Source organism: Talpa occidentalis, unplaced genomic scaffold, assembly GCF_014898055.3.
Source record: "Talpa occidentalis isolate TD23 unplaced genomic scaffold, MPIMG_talOcc4v2.1 talOcc4.3, whole genome shotgun sequence".
Taxonomy (NCBI): Eukaryota; Metazoa; Chordata; class Mammalia; order Eulipotyphla; family Talpidae; genus Talpa; species Talpa occidentalis.
This window is the reverse complement of record NW_023603184.1, coordinates 36,629,756-36,650,614: the sequence shown is the minus strand read 5'-3', so window position 1 is coordinate 36,650,614 and position 20,859 is coordinate 36,629,756. Positions and strand designations below refer to the sequence as shown.

General features: G+C 35.4%; 3 protein-coding genes across 3 annotated transcripts; 1 reads left to right on the top strand and 2 right to left on the bottom strand.

Annotated features, from left to right (window-relative positions):
- Positions 1-3,838: 3,838 nt before the first annotated feature.
- Positions 3,839-11,105, top strand: LOC119254668 (olfactory receptor 52E4-like). The gene is made up of 2 exons (XM_037521768.1): positions 3,839-4,750; positions 11,076-11,105. The coding sequence occupies exons 1-2, from the start codon at positions 3,839-3,841 to the stop codon at positions 11,103-11,105; spliced, it is 942 nt and encodes a 313-aa protein (XP_037377665.1).
- Positions 11,106-13,480: 2,375 nt separating this feature from the next.
- Positions 13,481-14,425, bottom strand: LOC119255016 (olfactory receptor 52D1-like). The gene has a single exon (XM_037522036.1). It carries the CDS (start codon positions 14,423-14,425, stop codon positions 13,481-13,483), a length of 945 nt encoding a protein of 314 aa, XP_037377933.1.
- A 3,120-nt stretch (positions 14,426-17,545) lies between these two features.
- On the bottom strand, positions 17,546-18,533 carry LOC119254667 (olfactory receptor 52E4-like). The gene has a single exon (XM_037521766.2). It carries the CDS (start codon positions 18,488-18,490, stop codon positions 17,546-17,548), a length of 945 nt encoding a protein of 314 aa, XP_037377663.1. The 5' UTR covers positions 18,491-18,533.
- Between the last annotated feature and the right edge of the window lie 2,326 nt (positions 18,534-20,859).

Genomic DNA, 20,859 nt, shown 5'->3' with positions numbered 1-20,859 from the left:
TGATACTATTAATAAGCTCTATTTTTTTTTTTTTAGAAAACCATACATTAGCAGTGAACCATAGCATGGGTAATGAGACAAATTATTATAATTACTAAAGACCCAGTGCATTTTATTAGGCACCGTCTTATTTTATTACTGCTAGAGTTGTATGAAGTTGATACTGTGATTAGCTCTATGCGTCTATAAATAAGACTCAGGTAAATATGGTTTTCCTAAGGTCATTATTAAGTTGGAGAGTGAAAACATAAAGCTACATTTGCCTGGTGTGAAAGGGAGCATCACTGAGCACCCAATTAACTGATTGTTAATGTCATGATAGGCAAGTGGGTTTTGATATGGACAGAAAGATTTCATGAGTGAACTTGGTATTGAGTAAACATCAGTTTACAAACAGAGTCTAGTAAGATCTAATCTACCATGTAAATGATAATGCAATCAAAGAAATCCATACCATCACCACTTTTGAGAAAGAATAGGGTTGGGGGGACTGGTTCATCTCTAAGATGAACATCTATCACTAGATATTGAATATAAAGTATATTCAACAAAAATTAATATAATGGTGTATTATGGTATCTTCTTTAAAGAGCAGATGTAGGGTGTTCTTATTGCTATTTATGCCAAATATTTATAAGTTTAAGTTAGAGTTCCTGTAATGAAATATACTGAAACAAGTCACTAATAGCAGAATCACGGTACAAAGAAGAGGTTGAATTTTCCTCTGGATGCTATGACAGAAAAATTGACAAAGCAGATTCAAAAGTCTAAACTTGCCCACATTTGTGATACTCTTTGATTAAACTGTAAGGCATTGAAATTTCATTTTACGTACATATAACCAGCCTGTGAGTTTTACTGGAGATGTGCTCATGAGTTGATATCAGCAGCACAACAGGAAATGGAGTTGAGATGTGGCCTTAGGGGATTTCATGTTTTATTTTCTAGGATTTGATTCTAATACCCCTCCTTAGCCAAAACTTACCCCTAAAATTCCCTTGCCTTTCTTATGTGTGCTCTCCAAATCGTTAGCATCCTTTCATTGTTCTAGATGCAAGATACCCTCAAATATTTCATTCTCTCTGTTTTACCTCTTCCCAGCCCTGGGGCCATTCTTAGACCCCCTCCAATTCTAGATCACATAAATTATGGTCTAAATTGTAAATTCTTTCCTTTTCATTCTTGAAGAACACCACACATCTTTTTTATTTTAGGATTTGATTCCTGAACACCATAGGACATCACACAAGAAGAAATTTAAAAGCACAAATATTTTACTAATGGTATAAAAATATTTCCATATTTTTCCTGCCTCTATAAACTTTAAATAACTACAATTTTAATAGACTTTTTCTTTTCAACTTATGATTATTCCCTACTTCCATATTTAATTTAGCAAAAGCACTGCTGCCCAAGGAAATTTGGTAACAGGGAGAAAGACACATGCTTAAATTCTAATTGCATAAGCTATGCATTGTTGAAAACACATTCTTTAGATTCATTTATCCTTAGCTTTGTTTTCCTATGTATCTGGTATGGCACTAACATCTACTTCATAGAGTTGCTTTGAAATATGAGTGAAGATATTTGGAAAGCTTTTAGTACAGTGTTTGATAAATATTTTCTTTTATTATAATAGTCAAATACAGTAGAAAAATAGCTATGTACATATCTGAATCAGGGAAAACAGACATCCTAAAGGCTCTTTGAATTCATACATTCTTAGTAGTTAGGCCTCTGTCTTCCTGAAATAAAATTTGAATTTTAATCATTCACTAATAATAAATTTGGTTGAATGTGTTGAGAGATACATTTGAAACATTTCAGTAGGGCAAAGTAATATACTATTACAGGTAAATAAGTGATAAATCTAAGAAATTTCAGAGAGAATGGCAGAACACTTCCTAAGATACAGCCAGCAGGCTATGAGACTTTGTTCTTTCTGGTGAATTAGTCATTACTCAGAGTAATTCTGATGATCAGTGAACTTGTTGCAAGCAACCAAAAAGAATATACCATGCTTGGCATTTGACTTAAAAGCTGATGAGTATGAATCAGAAGGAAAATATCAGAAATAATAGCTAAATCCCACTCAAGACACAAGTCATTAAGAATATTTATGCTTACCATAGGTAATTTGTTTTAAGCTCTTTGAGTATGGTTGTGAAATATTGTAGTTAGATTTTAGGATTTTTAATTTTCTGTACTGAAGTTAATGTTTCTATATTTAAAATAAGCTCCACACTGAATTTTTATTAAAGCAAATGGCATTATAGTTTAAGTTATAAAATAATGAAGATTGATTTTGACTAGATTCATATTTTTTACCATTAATTTTAGGGCATCTTAAAACTGCACAAACTGAACTGTGTTTACAGTTTCTACAACTATAAACATTCTAATTTCTACAGGTTCAGATCTGATTTTTTTTAAAGTAAAATGTGCATATGCTTAAATGTATAAATCTTATCTCTACATTTTGGACAAATTCTTGTATGCTATATTTTCTATCTTCTCAAAAACTCTTCTTAAGTCACTTCCCTGAGCAGTGAATAGATATTTTCTGTATCTAGGTTCTTATATGATCTAAAACTTCTATAAATATAATATATCATGCTGTGTAATTTTGAGATGTTACTGAGATTCTGAACATAATGTGCATTTTTTTCTGTACAGAAGAAATGGGAGAATTTAATAAAGAGTTTGCAGGTTTTTACTTGTTAAAAAAATAATAATATCTATAAAGGATATTAAGTAGTTAGTAGTCCCGCATAACTAGAGCAATCAGTAGTTCTACATAATGATTTTAGATTCATCTATGTTGTTGAGAGGAATTTCATTATGCAAACATTCCAAAATTGATTTATCTATTCACTTGTTGATAAGTATTTGGGTTGTTAGGGTATTTATGTATAAAACTGTTATGAGCATTCTTGTACAAGCCTTTGTGTGAAAGAATGCTTTCATTTGTCTTAAGTAAGTACTCAGGAGTTCAACTGGATATTTTAGGAGAATCTGTTGCTCCACATCTTTACCAGCATTTGATCTTGTCATGCATTATCATCTTGGTCTTCCTAGTGGACTGTGTAATATGTTGTTGTGGTTTTAATGTACAGCTCCTGATGCCTAGTGATTTTGAGAATAATGTCATTTGTATGTTTCCCTTTATCATTTGTCACTTTAAGTCTCTTCCTTTTCTACTGCTTGCTTTTACTATCTTTTAGTTGTAAACATTTTACATGTTCTTGACAGAAATTCCTTTTCAGAAACAAGGAATTGTGATTATATCTTGAGACTTTAGGTATTTACAAAATATTGTCCTTTATTAAAGCAAATAAAGGGAAGGTAACACCAAGAGAGCGGGGATTATGGCAGTTAGATGTTCAAAATTGGTATTTCCTCACCATCAAAGACATAGTGTCTCCCTACCCCAATTTCTCACTCTTTTTTTCATGACATTTTAGGGAGTTTTCACTTATCTATCTTTTCAACTCAATAACAAAAGTAATGTGTGAATGTTATAAAAGTTCTGGTTACTGAAAGGCTATTCAGTTTACATTAGCATATGCAGATGAGCCTTTTGCAAACAATGAGGTAAAGATGATCTTGGCTCACTATACCACAGAATCATCAGAAAAGATTGGTTCCTAACTTCTGTAACCACCATGGAATTTTAAAGGATAGAGGTAATAATTTGAATAGCTAATTGTACTTTAATTCCCTTCATTATAAGATTTTAGTTGGTATGCTATCATATACAGTGATTTCCAACCACCATGTACTCTATTATGTCTCCCCAGAAATAACTGAAGACAGTCTTTTCCGAGTCCTCGGCAGGATGTCCTCTGTCAATGACACTGCCTCATATCCCTCTGCCTTTCTTCTGCTGGGTATACCTGGTCTGGAAGCTTTCCATATCTGGATTGCCTTTCCTTTCTTTGTAGTTTATCTAATAGCATTTGTAGGGAATGTCACAATCCTGTTTGTGATTCACACTGAGCAGAGTCTTCATCAACCCATGTTCTATTTTCTGGCTCTCCTATCCTTTATTGACCTTGGCCTCTCCACTTCTACAATTCCCAAGATGCTGGGCATCTTCTGGTTCAACCTTAGGGAGATAAGTTTCGAAGGTTGCCTCATCCAAATGTTCTTTATCCACACCTACACTGGTATGGAATCTGTTGTACTCTTGGCTATGGCAATTGACAGATTTGTTGCTATCTGTTACCCATTAAGATATACAACTATTCTCACCAACAAAGTGGTAGCCATCATGGCCTCTATTGTAGTGGGGAGACCGGTCCTCCTTGTCATCCCCTTCTGCCCTCTTCTCAAAAGACTGCCCTTCTGTGGACACTACATTATCCCTCACACCTACTGTGAACATATGGGAATCGCCCGTCTTGCCTGTGCTAACATAAAAGTCAACATCATCTATGGCTTATTTACCATTGCTGCCCTCATCCTCGACTTGGTCCTTATTGCTGTCTCCTATGTTCAAATCCTACGAGCTGTTTTCCGCCTTCCTTCCAGGGATGCCAGACTCAAGGCACTTAGCACATGTGGTTCACATGTTTGTGTCATCTTAGCCTTTTACACACCAGCATTTTTCTCTTTTATGACTCACAGGTTTGGTAGAAATGTTCCTCGCTACATTCACATCCTCCTGGCCAATCTGTATGTGGTTGTTCCTCCTAGTTTAAATCCAGTAATTTATGGGGTCAGGACAAAGCAAATTCGGGACCGAGTTGTGAAAATATTTGTAAAGAAAGAGTGACCCAAAAGCGTACAGAACTTAATATATTCTTCCACACTAAACTTCTGCTTGTACATCTCTCAGTAAAAATAGATTGTGTAAATGTCACTCAGACATTCCTTCAGCCTTTATTAATCCATTAAACTCACATTCAATTGTTCATTTATGTAATTTCTACCTTGACTTCAATAGACTATGCTGGTTTTTCTCACTGAAGATGAGAAGAGATTATGGGGCCATGTAAAATATGTAATGAAATTATGAATGTTTGAGTACACCAATGTCTCCATGACAATAGGAAAATTTATGTACAGATTTGAAAAAAAGGAAGATTCTGGTGGCATGAAATTCTTTAGGATTTGACTCTGTCTTTCAATTACCTATTTGTCTGCCAATAACAATACTTTCATCTGGATAACATTTCTTTTTTTTTAAAGATTTATTAATTTATTTATACAAGCACTGGGTACAATCAGAAGTGTGGGAGGGTGAGAGAATTCATCAGAGTGGGGAACAGAACAGGCAGACCAATGAAATACACTGCTGAGGGGAGCAGAGGGAGGCAGGAAAGGTCTGCGCGCCATGTGAGACCCTCGCCAGCTGCCAGGGATTGAACGGGTGCTGCAGAGGCTGCAGACAGCTTTGCAGCCAGCGCTCAACTGCTGCGCCACCAGGGGAGGCCCAGGATAATATTTCTTTTTATTTATTTATTTATTTATTTATTTATTTATTTATTTATTTTTTAAAATATTAAATTTTATTTTTATATTCCCCCATACAATTGCAAACGCCCCATTCTGACCCCAATCCTTCCCCTCCCGCCCCCCCCCCCCAAAAAGTGTCTCTGGTTCATAGTTTTTTGTTGATTTTGATTTTCACTTTCTTATATTCATTTTCCTGGTCCCTTATTTAAGTTTTCTAGATTCCTGCTATGAGTGAGACCATCCGGTATTTTTCTTTTTCTTTCTGGCTTATTTCGCTGAGCATGATCCCTTCCAGCGCCATCCATGTTGCTGCAAATTGCATGTGTTTATCTTTTTTGAATGCTGAGTAATATTCCATGGTATATATGCACCACATCTTCTTGATTCACTCATCTATTTTTGGGCATTTGGGTTGTTTCCAAAGCTTAGCTATTGTAAACAGTGCTGCTATAAACATAGGGGTGCAGGTGCTCTTTGGAATTGATGTTTCTGTGTCCTTTGGGTAAATACTTAGGAGTGGAATTGCTGGATCATATGGAAGCTCTATGTTTAGTAGGTCCAGAAATCTCCACACAGCTCTCCATAGTGGTTGGACCAGTTTGCACTCCCACCAACAGTGCAGAAGAGTTCCTTTTTCTCCACACCCTCGCCAACATTTGTTGTTGCTAGTTTTTTTAATATGTGCCATTCTCACTAGTGTGAGATGGTATCTCATGGTAGTTTTGATTTGCATTTCCCTGATTACAAGTGATGTTGAACATTTTTTCATATGTCTGTTGGCCATTTGCATTTCCTCTTCAGAGAAGTTTCTTTTTAGCTCTTCTGCCCATTTTTTGACTGGATTATTTTCTTTGTTGTTGCTGAGTCTCATCAGCTCTTTGCAGATTTTTGTGATCAGTCCTTTATCATTAGTGTTGGGTGCAAAAATGTTCTCCCAGTTGGTGGGGTTTCTCTTTGTTTTTGTTATTGTCTCTTTTGCTGTGCAGAAGCTCTTTAATTTGATGTAGTCCCAGCTGTTTATCTTTGTCTTCACTATCACTGCTTTGGGTGATGTGTCTGTAAAGATGTCTTTGATGTGCAAATCCGGATAATATTTCTTACTATCAGTCAGAGGATTATTTCTACCTGCAGATTATTTATCCCTCAATTCTTTCTCTAAAAAAATGAAACTCATTCTATGTTGCCAGGTCCACATTATGAAACAAAACCAGTAAAAGGCATTCATGAAAATAAATTTATTTATCAAATTGCACAAAAAATGAGTTGAAAAATTATTGACAAAGACTACGCAAATTAAATTCTGTGATAACTAATAGAATGATATATCATGAACAAGTAGCACATCCCACAAATACCAGGGTAATTTGGCATTTAAAAAGCAATCAATATATTTTTCCCATACTTCCCAACAAAATTAACATATTATCAGATTAACATACATAGAAAAAAACATTTGGCATACATCAGGAATTAACAAATATAGAAATTAACAGTATAAATATTGTTAATCTGCAGTTCTCCGCAAAAGGATGGTATAAATTTATTCTTTTCTCAGGAATGAATGAATGTACATAGTTCACCTCATGTTTGCCAACATTTCACTCTGTATTTCAAGGGTGTAGATGCAAATTTTGCATTAGAACCAAGTACACAAAAGAGTTTTATTCTAAGAAATACCTAACTATTTTAGACCCTCAAAAACTAGCTCAGTAGTATTAATAAATGAAGAAATTAAAATGCTCCTGAATTTTAGGAGGTAAGATAGAAGAGTAAAGGAAGAAAACTGTAGCAGAATAACCAGATCTTTGGATCACAACGAGATTACATTCACTGGTCTCTGTTGCCATTTATGTTTGCAACGTTGTGTTCTGCTTGTTGGTAAATGCATCCATCTAAATGAGAAAGGTAATTATATTTGAAGAAAGGCACCTAAATCTATTCCTTCACAGTGTGTATTGAATGATAGACATAGAAAGGAGAGAAGGTGAAGAGAAGACTTGGAGGAGGCACATGGAGCAGAGACATGTCAAGATGTTGCACTTGCTTCTTGGCCTTGGACTTGTAACAGGGACTTGGGGGACATGGAAGGAGACCCCTAAAAGAGACAGAGATGTGGGTGAGAGACCCATGGGGAGCTTGACAACAGCAGACTTTATTTTCTAAGAAAACAACCAAGCCAGTGATATTATACCCAAAAAGTAATTTTTGATACATATATATTTAATGTTAATTATATATTTTGTTGAACATTAAATAATATAATATGTAAATATATTGTAAATGAACTGTATTACTTATTTTAATGTATATGTTAATGTATAATATGTCATATTTCACATATATGCAGAGTTTTACATAAACCACATAATATGTATTTGTGTATGTTATATATATCCCCAAAGGACTATCCATTAAAGCCTTTTATTCTGAAATTAATATTAAGGTGATAACTGGAGTAACTTAGTTTCTTACCATATCTAAGAATTTAGAATACATACGCGAAAGTAGGATTGGTGAGCTCTAAATTAATGAACAAATTTGAAAATAATAACAGTTGCTACATTGCTGTCTTTATTTACCAAATAAAATTCTAAGAGTTATTAACAAGTGTCTAATTGCTGATTTGTATAAAATCTGATGATGTCACTATTATTATTCTAAATATACAAAAGAATAAATGTAACACTTTACATAACCTAAGTATTCCTCCAAACTCACAAGCAGCATTTGCCAGAAGAAAAAGATACCTTGGCTCCACTCCAAACTTCGCTTTTGTTCCACTACAATACACAATCAAATAAAGGGAAAGCTCATGTTGAAAGATTTTTCATACCACTTATCACAAATGATTGCCACAGGAACAATAAGGAGAGAATTTCTAATTTACTTCTGCTTTATAAATGTAGTTTGATGGGTTGATTAACATGGTTTATAACACAATAAAATAATCCTAAATTTTCTATTCCAGTATCTCAGTTGATAACAAGATGTTCATTTTGGAAGTAGTAGTATGTTATTTCTTACTAAGTTTTCTTAAGGCCAGAGATTTAAGGATGTTTGTATCAGTTGACTGGTGGACTAAAACTTCTCATGGATGGTTGAGGAAAACTTCAAGAGCATCTTGATCTAACCTTACTAGTGTCTGGTTACATGTTTTGGAACTGATGTACCTGTCAACAATGAGGCTGTAACTTATCTTCTTCTAATGCATGTCTGTTTTCAACACAGCAAAGTCTCAGGAATCCACAATAATTTTGTATATTCATTTCTTAGCTCTAGGAGGCTCTGCCTCATAGCAGCATGCTGCAGTGTCCTCATCATCCCCTTGCTTCTTGGACTTGAGCAAACATAGATAAATGACTTATCTGTCCCTCCTTTTTAACTGTGTTGTGTTGAATTAAAGGCAGGGACTCAGTTTTGAATAATTCCCTGCATGGAAGACTGACTGCAGTGTTTACAGTCCCTCTTAGAGGAGTCCCAGGAGTTCCAGACTGTGCAGCAGATCTTTCCTTACCTTCTAGAAAATATATATGATACCTGAGAAAGTGTACATTTGTCTGTTACACAATGACAGTTGGCGTGAAATTTGATTTGAGTGAGACTGAGGGAGATTTTTAAAACTATAATTTATTTGCTCAAGTTCTATATCTCTGACCTCATTAGTTCATTTGACATTAAGAATGTGGTCACATGTCTGAGAGGGTAATGCAGAAATAAAGTTGAAAACTGAATGTCTATTATAGTCAGATGTAACATACATGGCATTGTGCTGTTTTGCTCTCTCTCTCTCTCTGCATTTATATTTACAAACATTATATATCTATTCTTATATACATACACACATACACAGATTCACTTCTATCTATACATACATATGCAGGTACATTCATATGTATCTATAAAAAGTACTGTACCTATAAAAAGGATAGTGATATATATATTCCAAACAAAATGCAGATATACACAGGCATATATTTGTATATGTGTGTCATTATAACAATTTCATATTCAACAATTATTTATTCAATGCATACTATGTACCTGAATCTATGTTAGATATTTTGGAGAACAACATTTGAACACACAGACAACTTCCCTCCTTCCTTTCAAGAATCTAGCCCACTAGTGAGGGGACCATATATCACTATTATTTTAAATGATGAACTACAGAGAAATTACATAGGATTGCATTTTAACAAATCATTGGAGCGTCTGTTTTAAGTTTATTAGTCATTGAAATCCCTGTAGAAGAGGTGACTTTCGATAGAGACCTAAATAAAGAGAAGTGTGTAAAGAAATGATGTAAAGATAGATAATGAAAAGAGTCTGACACATTTCAAAGAGAAAATAAATATATCTTGAAATTGGAGTACATTTAACAGGTTTGAGGAACAGCAAAGACCATTGTCTGTTTGGAACCACTTAAGAGATTTTATATCAAAGACTTTTACTCAGAGGTCTTTATAGAGTAGTTTAGGATTTGAATTTAGTTTTAAACAAATGACAAGTCAAAGGAAGATTTTGAGAGTGGAAATGATTTGAATGTCCATATGTAATAGAATATAGAGAAGTAATTTTTCAAATCAGTAATTTTTGTTGAGATGACAACCTTGTTTACATTGTTGTTTGTATTTTAGGAGTGTACGGCCTCCCCACTCAGTTGTTGTTGCTATAGCACAATAATTTTTTATTGTCACATATTTGATTGAACCATCAGAGCTAATCTAAAAAAGTGTGGGTAAGCTTCTACATGCCTCAAACAAAATGAGGGAGTATCAGCTGATATCTTTCTCTCAGGTTAGGTGACCAGAGTCTGAGGTAACTGAAGTCTGTGAGCATGATGTAAACTTTAGGCTAGTATTCAGGCTTTATCTCATTATTTAAATGAACACTCCAAACCAACAGTATTTATCTGTTCCGAGTCCATTTAAAAAATTCCCGATTCCCCTATGAATCACTAAAACACCCTAAAACAATCATGCAAACTTATAACAATTATTCCCATTTCATATAGATATATCAACAAAGATTACCTAATTATTTATGCTTGTAAGATATAGTATACATGCAAGAACAAAATCAGATAGGAATTATTTATGTTTTTCTTTATATTGTTCATAAATATTCTACCCGTCTGTGTTAAAAATAACACATACTGTTTCATAAATTATGAAAAAAATACAGCATATTTATATTCATTTCAGTAGCAAATTAAAATGTAATAAACAGGGCAAATTAAAATGGTTAAGTACTTAATGAGATTGAATAATTTTTAATGTCAGTAAGAGAGAAATCAATTGTTGAGTGGTAGGTAAAGTCAAAATCTACAAGCAACTATAAACCAGAGACACACTACAGAGTAGGGAGGAGGGAGTAGGATCAAAACAAGGAGGGGTGGAAATTGTATGGGGACTATAACCAAGATGAAAATGTATACATTGTGCAAAAATGAAAAATGATGTAAAACTTGTATAAAATTAAAAATAATAATAAATAAATAAATAAAAGAAAAAATAACACAACAAAAGTAAAAGAATGAGCATCTAATGTGTGGGCACTTCTCAGTCTCTTAGGCTGATATATACTCTTTATAGTCTTTTCTACTCCCTTAGAAGATGTTTTCACTAAAAATGCAAGGGAACTGACCATGATAAAACAAAATAATTTAAAGAATATAAGGAAAAGATAGCACCTTAAAGAGTGAAGGCTATAGCTTTCCCTACCTCCATTTGGGTAGACTTAGCTCAACTTAAATATTTTATGGCAGTCTTTGCGTATACAGTGTGTGTGTGTGTGTGTGTGTGTGTGTGTGTTTTCATTCAACTAGTGAACATTTAGAAAATGTTTGCAAGTTGTATAGTGAATATTCAGATATAAGATTTCATATAATTAAGGATTTCTAAAATCTAACATCAGAAAAACTAGTAAGAGCATTTATTTCTGGAAGTGGGAGTAGCAAGGATCTGCATGAAACAACTAAAATACCATAAAATATAGGAAGCAAAGGCACTGAATCTAATGGACATCAGGCATGAAGATAATGAATCTGAGAGATGGGAAGCCCATGAATTTTGTTTGTTTGGTTTTCTTTTTGGTAATTGTCCAAGCTTAGTTCAAAGGGAAATTTACCAAAATATACTAGAGAAAGATAGAATCTAGGCAGAGTGCAGTTTGTTTCCTAACTTCAAGATCTGGAGCTGGGATTCTTGGGATAATAAAACAATTAGACTTAGTAGATCAGAACCCAGAGATACATAATCTGCATAGAAAGAAAATTCTGTTGAACTTTAGAAGGTCTGCTATTGAGTACTCACTTCCATACTGATTATTTCTCATAAGAGTTTCTCATAATTGATGGTGATGCAGATTATTAAAGAAGGCTAGAATGAGGCAAAAAGGGCACAAGATGAAAGGTTGCTCTGGTTTCATATAGAACAGCTTAAAAACAAAACCTGAAGAAATGAATCCATTTTTAAATAACCTAGTCAAGTTACAGAATAAAGCTTAAAAATGCTTGTAGGAATAAGAATAAATAACATCAAACAAGGTAAAATTCACAATGTCTGGCATCCAATTTAATGATGCATACTTCATGAAAAGATGTAGGAACACTAAGCTCATAATAAGTGAGGAATAAAAATAAAAATAATCAAAATTGACTCAGAAATATCACTGATACAGGAATTGATATTAATATTAAAGCAATTATTATAAAAACATTTGATATCTTTGAAAACCAACATTTAACATCCAAGTGAAGGGGAAAATTGGGTTAGAAATTCAAATTTTGGAGCCTCCACAGGGTAAAGTCTCAGTGCTATCTTGGCTGCGGCCTGAGTTTGATCCCGGCCAGGTTGCTAATCCACATGGTGCAGCAGACCTTTCCTATCTCGCCAGCTGCTCCCCTGAGCAGTGTATTTCAGTAAATCTGCTTGTTCTGCTCCCCGTTTTGTCTCTGATGAATTCTCTCAACCCCTGCACCTCTGGCCCATACCCCAATTCTTCTATACATAAATAAATCTTTAAAAAAATTCAAATTTCACCATCAAAGTAAACTGCTATTGCCTGACATCTGGAAGCTCACGAAAATGTTCTATTCCTCCTTGTTTTCATTCATTCTGACTCAGAAGTCACTTGATGAGAATAAAGCATTTGTGGTGGCAATTGTTTAACATTAAAGCATTTGGACGTAAAATTACTGATTATATTGACTAGATCAGCAAACTTAAGAAGAAAAAGCTAGGGAGTGAGATGGTCATAGGAACATTTGAAAAGTTCCAGCACATTCCTGGGAATCTGGAAAACCACATGGCCATGTATAAGCCCATGCACAGGATTAAAAATTAAAAAAAAAAAACTATCAAAATAGAAACATAGCTTACTAGACAAAGAGTTGCTTATAAACTCTTTTAAATGCTCTAAGAACTTAAAAAGACCATGTATAAAAAACAAGATGAAAGTTTGAGAATTATGTGAAACCAATTTGAGAATAAAGAGATAGGAATATTAAAAGAACCAAATAGGAGCTCTGGAGTAGAAAAGAATCATAAATGTAAAGTAAAATTCAGTACTGGTACTCAAAAGCAGATTTGAACTAGCAGAAAAAATAATGAATGATAAGACTTTAAGGTAGATCAGATGATGCTACCCAACCAACCAGAAAATCAGGGGAAAAAATGTGGAATAATGAACAGTCTCAGAGACCTTCAGGATTCAAAAACAAACTAATAATAAAACACCAACCTCCCCAAAACAAAAAGAAAATGGGAGAAGGGACAAAAATAACATTTGAAGATTTAACAATCACCAATTTTTAAAATTTAGTGAAAATCTTCACTCTTCACATCCAGGAAGCTCAGCAAATTCCAGGTAGAATTAAGAAAAAGATAGTCTTACCTAGGGAATCATAGTCTAACTTTTGAAAGCAAAACATAAAGGGAAAATCTCAAAAGTGCAATTATGCTTTCAAATACATTTCAATATCAAGACTTTAAGGAACCCCCTCCTGATTCCTTTGGTTTTAAACACATTTCAATGTTAAGAATTTAAGCAAGCCCTCCCTGATTCTTTTGGTTTTAACACCATAAATAATAGGATTCATCATGGGTGGAATAAGAAGGTATATATTTGCTATAATAATGTGGACATGTGGAGCAATATGGTGGCCAAACCTGTGAGTGAGGAACGAGAAAAAGGCTGGTGTATAAAACATCAAGATGACCCATACATGGGAGACACAAGTACTTAAAGTCTTGAGACGGGCAGCTTTGGATGGGAGTTTAAAGACTGTAAGAAGAATAAGGGCATAAGAACAGATAATCAATAGGAAATCCAGTCCCCCAGTCAGGAAGGCCACAATTAGACTGTAGGCTCTACGAATCTTGATCTCAGTACAAACAAGCTTTGCTAGGGCCATAAACTCACAGTAAGTGTGGGAGATGACATTAGTCCTGCAATAGGAGAGCCACCTCAGTAAGAAGGGGTGTGGACTGAGGAGTATAGCTCCTCTGAAGACAACAACCAAGCCCAAACTGACAATCACTGCAGGTGTTAGGATAGTGGAATGTCTTAGTGGATGGCAAATGGCTATGTAGCGGTCAAAAGCCATAGCTAAGATAAATCCAGATTCCATAGTAGACAGAGAATGGACAAGATACATTTGAGTGAGACAAGCTTCAAAGTAGATCTCTCTGTCATTGAACCAGAAAAGGCTGAGTATCTTGGGTAGTGTAGAAGAAGTTAGCATCATATCAACCACAGAGAGCATACATAAGAAGAGGTACATAGGTTCGTGCAGTTGGTGGTCTGTCTTGATAATTAATAAAAGGGCAATATTTCCCATCACTGACAATAGGTAGACCAGGCAGAAAGGGATAGAAATCCATATGTGGGCTGCCTCCAATCCCGGAATTCCAATCAGTAGGAAGATGGCAGGCTGAAGATTAGTCCTGTTGTAAGTTAACATTATGTGAGCTATGTTATTCCATCATCCTGTCCAAATTAAAAAACACATATAATGATGCATAACTGAAACTTATATAACAATGCAATTTACTTCAATAAAGAATTAAAAACAAAAAGATTATAAAAATACAAATACCAAATTTTTTCATTATTACAAGCTGGGAGAAATGTCAACTTCAAATCATATACAACTAGTTATTGAATGATTTTTTTCAGCAGTGCAATTTTACAATTACATCAAATATATGGGACTGGACTTTTTTTTTTTTTTTGGTAAGAACACTTAGAAAATTTTCTATTTATCTATGTGCCCATCTATCATCTATCTTTATCACCTATCTACTTACCTATGATCCATTCATTTAGTTCTTACCTTGCCTTTATTTTTTCAGGAAGTGATCCAGTTACCAGGTACGTTTTAGCATATTATAGTATTAGTGTAAAGGTAGTAGTTCATATATTGCTGAATATCAAGATATACTTTTCTACCAGCTGAGAGTAAAAATAGTGACAGTGTTGGATGAACAACCATTTGTATATTTAACTCCTTTTCCCCTCTTCCCAATGATAGGACTTACAAGAAAGGAGACTTGGGAAATGCTAAAGAATTATTGGGGCAAATTAGCTAAAGAAGCATAATAATGAGGTCTGAACAAAAGTGGTCTTATAAGAAAGGTGAGTTATTGAATTAATAAAGGAAAGACCTTGTCTTTATAAAAGCAGCTAAATTTAATGGCACTAAATCATTTTATAAAGGACTACCAAATAGATAAAATGACTAAGTCTGGAAAATATGGATGTTTAGGTTACTAAATATCTGCGCTCCTTTGTAATTACCAATCAGACTCCTCCATAAGGTAGATAGCACATTCATCAATCACACAATACACTTGACACTTGTCCAGCAAACTTTTGAATTCAACATTGGCATCCAGGTATTAGCTTACCAGAAAATGTGACTTGGTATGTGTGAACAATTATTTTGGACAGACATTCTAACAATACAAAATTTTAAATTAATAAATCATTATTTTAGTTCAAATATGAAACATCCTTTTAGTCTGAATAAAACTAGGCATAATAATAAGAAAAAATAACAGCTTTGACCAGTATAGTTCAGGAATCAATACTAGGGCTAGGTTAGTAAATGTTATGATCAATGTGTGTATCTCAGATTCAATACTGAGTTAATCACCTTCTTCTATATTACTGTTTTCAAGCCAAGAAGTTGAATCCTCTTTCAGACAACCATAACCACTGATCTTCACTTCTTAAGAGTGGACACAGAACCTCCAACCTAAGCTTCACCAGTCCCTTCTCAGAGAAGTACTAAATTTCCCCTTCCCACGTCAATTACAACTCTCCTGCTTTTTTCCAGGTTATCTTACCTCTGTGATGTGCTGGATTAATTGTTTACCCTGATACTCAGCTTAATATTGACTATAGCTATACCAGGTGCCATTATACATTTTATCCTGGGGGACCAGGGGTCTGCAAGGAATATCCTTATATGGCCTCTCAGGAGAATGCTATCTTTTGTAAGTCTCTCCAGGCATGTTTGGGATTTTTGGAGGGAATCAGTCTTGGGGCATCCACACCACCTGAGCCCTGAGCTTAGAAAACAATCTCTGGATTCCAAGTTTCTTAAGATATTTGATTTATTTTACCCCTTGGACTTAAGCATGCATAGATGCTATCAATTAATACTTTCTTATACCATGCGTGATGAGAACAGGAAGGAGTAGACCATACCATGTAACCATGTTTGTAAATTAATCAGGGTGACCGCATTAATATTCCAACCTGCCTCCAAATGTTCTTAAGTAAAATACCCAAATCACAATTCATTCTGATAAAAAAATAAAAGCTCCAGGACATTTGTTATTCACGTTACTCCCTGAACTTGTTTGATTAAGTACAGAGTCTGTGTCATTTCTTGTGCAAGAATATCACTATTTGTGTTTTGGGTGAAATGCCACATAAAGTTTGGGTATCTTTTCCTACAGAGGTGTTCCACCTCACCTTCCTTTCTTGCTGAGTATTTCAGGAGGGACAGGCTTGACAGGCTGTTTTCCAGGACCATAGATTACCTGTATTTATGCTGGGCTTGTTCAGTGGGGTTGCTGCCAGGAAAATATTAGAGAAGGGAAAAATTGCCAGGATATTTCCCCTTGTTTCTTGCTCTCTTCAACTGCATTTACTCCATGGCTCCGGATCGTGCCAGAGTTGACTTCCATGATCTCCACTTCTATTTAGAGACCCATATTCTTGAGATATGATTAAACTACTGGTGCCGCTCTCTGGTTTGCAGACTTACAGTTGGTGTGGTTGTCTGTATTTTATCATAATTGGCTTCTTGGAAGTTGTATAATTTGTGTAAATAATTATCAGTATTAAAGATTTCGTGTACTAAATATTAAAGTGTTTTCTTTTTCCTGGTTAGATTCTGACTATTCTAGATGCTTTCCACCATAACGTAAGGGCTAGTGACTTTGATAATTGGTTGATTTGAAAGAACAACAGATTGATTATTGTCCTTTTTTGTTAGAAAAGGGACAATAAAAAGCTACCAGCAAATTCAATATAATAAAGGCAATATGGAAATACACACAGCTAATAGTGTGTTTGATGAAGTACTGAACGCCTTCCCTCTATAATCAGAGACAAGGTAAGAATGCCCATTTTCACCAATTGTATTCAACACGGCAGTAGAAAGTACTAGAAGCAATTAGACAAGACAAATACATAACAGGTATCCAAATTGGGAAAGACTATGTAAAATCACCTGTTTATAGCTGATGTTGTTTTGTAAGTAGAAAAGCATAAAGAGCACATGCACACTCACACACACACACACACACACACACACACACACACACACATGCTTCCCAACTAAAACTAATAAGTGAATTCAGCAAAACTGCAGGACACAAAACCAACACAGAAAAATCAGTTGCATTTCTAAATGTTAACAATGAACAACCTTAAAAAATAAATTATTAATTATGAACTGAGTATTGATAAATCCAGAGAGATTTCTCTGTGTGTTTAACTATGAGTGCCATCATCTTTTCTACTTCCATTTATTCTTGAACGATATATTTTATTGATTCAACTTAAATCAAGCCACTTTGACCATTAATGTTCTAACAACATGCTCCCGTATTTTCTTGGTCCTTACTCCATACACAATGGGATTGAGGAAAGGAGGTACCAACAGGTACATATTTGCAATAAAAATATGGATATGTGCAGGTATATTTTTCCCAAAACGGTGAGTGAAAATGGAAAAGCCAGCTGTGGAATAGAAGACAAGAATAACACAGACATGAGATCCACATGTGCCCAAAGCCTTGAAGCAAGCCTCCCGGGAGGGCAGGCGGAACACTGATCGGAGAATGAAGGCATAGGACACAGCAATGAGAATGGCATCGCATGAGCCGATGATGGACGCCATACTGAGACTGTAACTCTTGGTGGCCCCTATGTCCTTACACGCTAGCTTCACTACAGCCATGAACTCACAGTAGGTGTGGGCGATAATTCGAGTCCTGCAGTAGGGCAGCTGTTTGAGCAGGATGGGGTGTGGAGTAAAGAAGGCCACTCCCCGGATCACCACTAAAATACCCATTACACAAATGCGAGCGTGAGTGAGAATGGTGGTGTGGCGCAGTGGGTGGCAGATGGCCACGTAACGGTCAATGGCCATGGCCAGGAAAAAACCCGATTCCATGGCAGTGAAGCTGTGAATGAAGAACATCTGGGTCAGGCAGGCCTCAAAGGCGATGTCGCGGGCTCCGAACCAGAAGAGGCAGAGCATGCGGGGCAGCGTGGACGTGGAGAGCACCAGGTCCGTGACGGACAGCATGCACAGAAAGAGGAACATGGGCTCGTGGAGGCTGCGCTCTGCTCTCACCACCGCCAGGATGGTCACGTTTCCTACCACGGCCACCACGTACATGGAGCAGAAGGGAATCCCGATCCAGACATGCAGGTGCTCCAGTCCTGGGATTCCCACCAGCAGGAAGGTGACAGGAGAGGGTCGAGAAGTGTTCAGAGGAGGCATGATGGTTTATTCTTTGCTTTTTATCAGCACATCTGAAGATGAAGTTCTATGCCAGGACTACAACCAGATGCTGAAAAATATGGAGATTTTGATTGGAGGATTATTAATGATGTATTGTTTCATTTGTTTGTTTTTAAGATTTATTTATTTATGCATACAAGAGCTGGGTGCAGGCCAGAGATGCAGGGAGTGAGAGGATTCACCAGAGACAGAGTGGGGAGCAGAACAGGCAGACTGACTGAAATACACTGCTGAGGGGAGCAGCTGTCCAGAGGAGAGGTCTGCTGTGCCATGTGGGTAGCTCCCAGGCAGGGCATGGAACTCCATGCTGCAGTGGCAGCAGATTGCTTCATAGTGCTGTGTCTTAACCACTTGCGCCACTAGGGAGCCTCCTTAATGATGTATAGTTAAAAAAAAGGATTCAAATTCATAATATGGGGGTTTTAATTCACTGAAACCAGATTAATAACATTAGTGATAAGGTACAAATTATTTTGCTTCTGTCTATCCCTGTCTTGCCATGATATTGAAGTCTCTGGCAGAGCTTCCGAAGTAGGATTATTATCAGTCTTTCGTTTGCTGCTCCGTACAAGTGACTCATCTGGGACAGTATTCTAATATTGCTTTTCTTACTATTATTGTGTTCTTCTATCACATACTCTTTAAGTAGGCACACATTATGTTCTTTTGAACCAAGAAACAACATATCAATGCTAATGTATTTCTTAATAGAACAGAATCACTATCTTCATCTTTGTCCACACTGACATCATTTCACTATACAGATGGATCCTCATAGTGCTCCTTCATTTGTTATCTAAAAACCCAGATTCTAAAACATGCAAAGCAGTTTATTTTTTGGATGGGCATAATGATACAAGAATATCAATTACTGAATAAAGCATAATTTTTTATACGTCTGTCTATAGTTCTAATGGACATTCAAATCTCCATAGCAGAGAAGTCTTGGGATAAAATAGTTGAGTGTGAGACAGAGGTTGGGAGTTTTAAAGAAGAAAAGAAACCTTAAGTCATTGAAAATTTTGCAGTGAAAGCAAACCTTGGTTTCCTGTTTTTCCTGTTCTGCAAACAAAGTTGTACTTGGCACTTGTGTAGTGGTACCATCAGTTCTTAAGGAGAATATGCCTTTCTTTTGTCTCAAAAAAATTCTTATAAATGAAATAAGTACTAATAGGAACTTACACAGAGTTACTTCTACTTCTGCTTTCCAGAACCATGCTAAAACATGTTCCATTCTCCATATAACTTTACTTGAGGAATATTTATAAGGTCCTGCTCTTTATAATAATAATAAAAAAACTTGAAGAATGCATAGATAATATTTTTCAGGATTTGAATTTAAAACATAATTATATTTCAACTTTAAATAAGTAATTTATATGGAAAAATTATAGACAGTGGAGAAAAAGATGAGTTATACAGAAATGATAGCAAGGGGTCAAATTAAGTTTAGTGAAGCAAGGAAAGCCTTCTTGAGCAAATGGCACTAAGGTTGAAATGCAAATATATGACTTTGATTCATGGATTTAAGTATAGACAGATGGATAGATAGATGATACAGGTTAATGATAGATGACAGGTAGATAGATAATGATAGATATCTCTCTCTCTGCAAATACACATACACACACACAAAGATAAATGAAAGTGTTTCTAAACACTTTTCTATACAAGCACATATAATATAATCTCTGTGAGATCATCTCCCTGAAATTGCCAACCTGTAGTTCAGAATGAAGATCAAGAGGTATCCATATTTTTCTTCCTTCAATAGATCACAAAATATAAAATGTGGTCAAAATAAGAGATAATCCTCACTTCTATGATATCCTTAAAAAAGATCTTTGCTTCCTAAAATGGAACTTTTTATTCATTTCCACCATAGAGAATGAGAGGTGTGTGTTCTCCCGGTTTCAAATGATTCTATCTCCTCCCTTGAATCCAGGTTATTTGGAAAGTCAGATGTTACTTAAGGGAGTGCCATGTCTTTAAAAATTTTCTTTGAATTGCTCAGACTATCTCTCTCCATCCCTCTCTAATAATTATCTAAATTAGCTCAGTCAGAGCCAAAAAACGGCCTAAATGTGTAGCTTCTATATGTAGCAGTTTAAACATAGTAATCTCAGAGGATAAGCAGGAGTAACATCAGACACAAGCAGGTCCTTGTGGACCTGGGATCACTGGGAGAAGGGGAGGGGGTGGCTTGCATTGTTTGTAAAGATTGATAATCTTTCTAATTTCAGGGATAATAATTTCAGTGCATTCCCTAAGGTTTGCAGCTACAGATGTAGCTATCTCCTCAGTATTCTGATATAATCCATCAACCACTTAATAGTACTGCCCTTGTA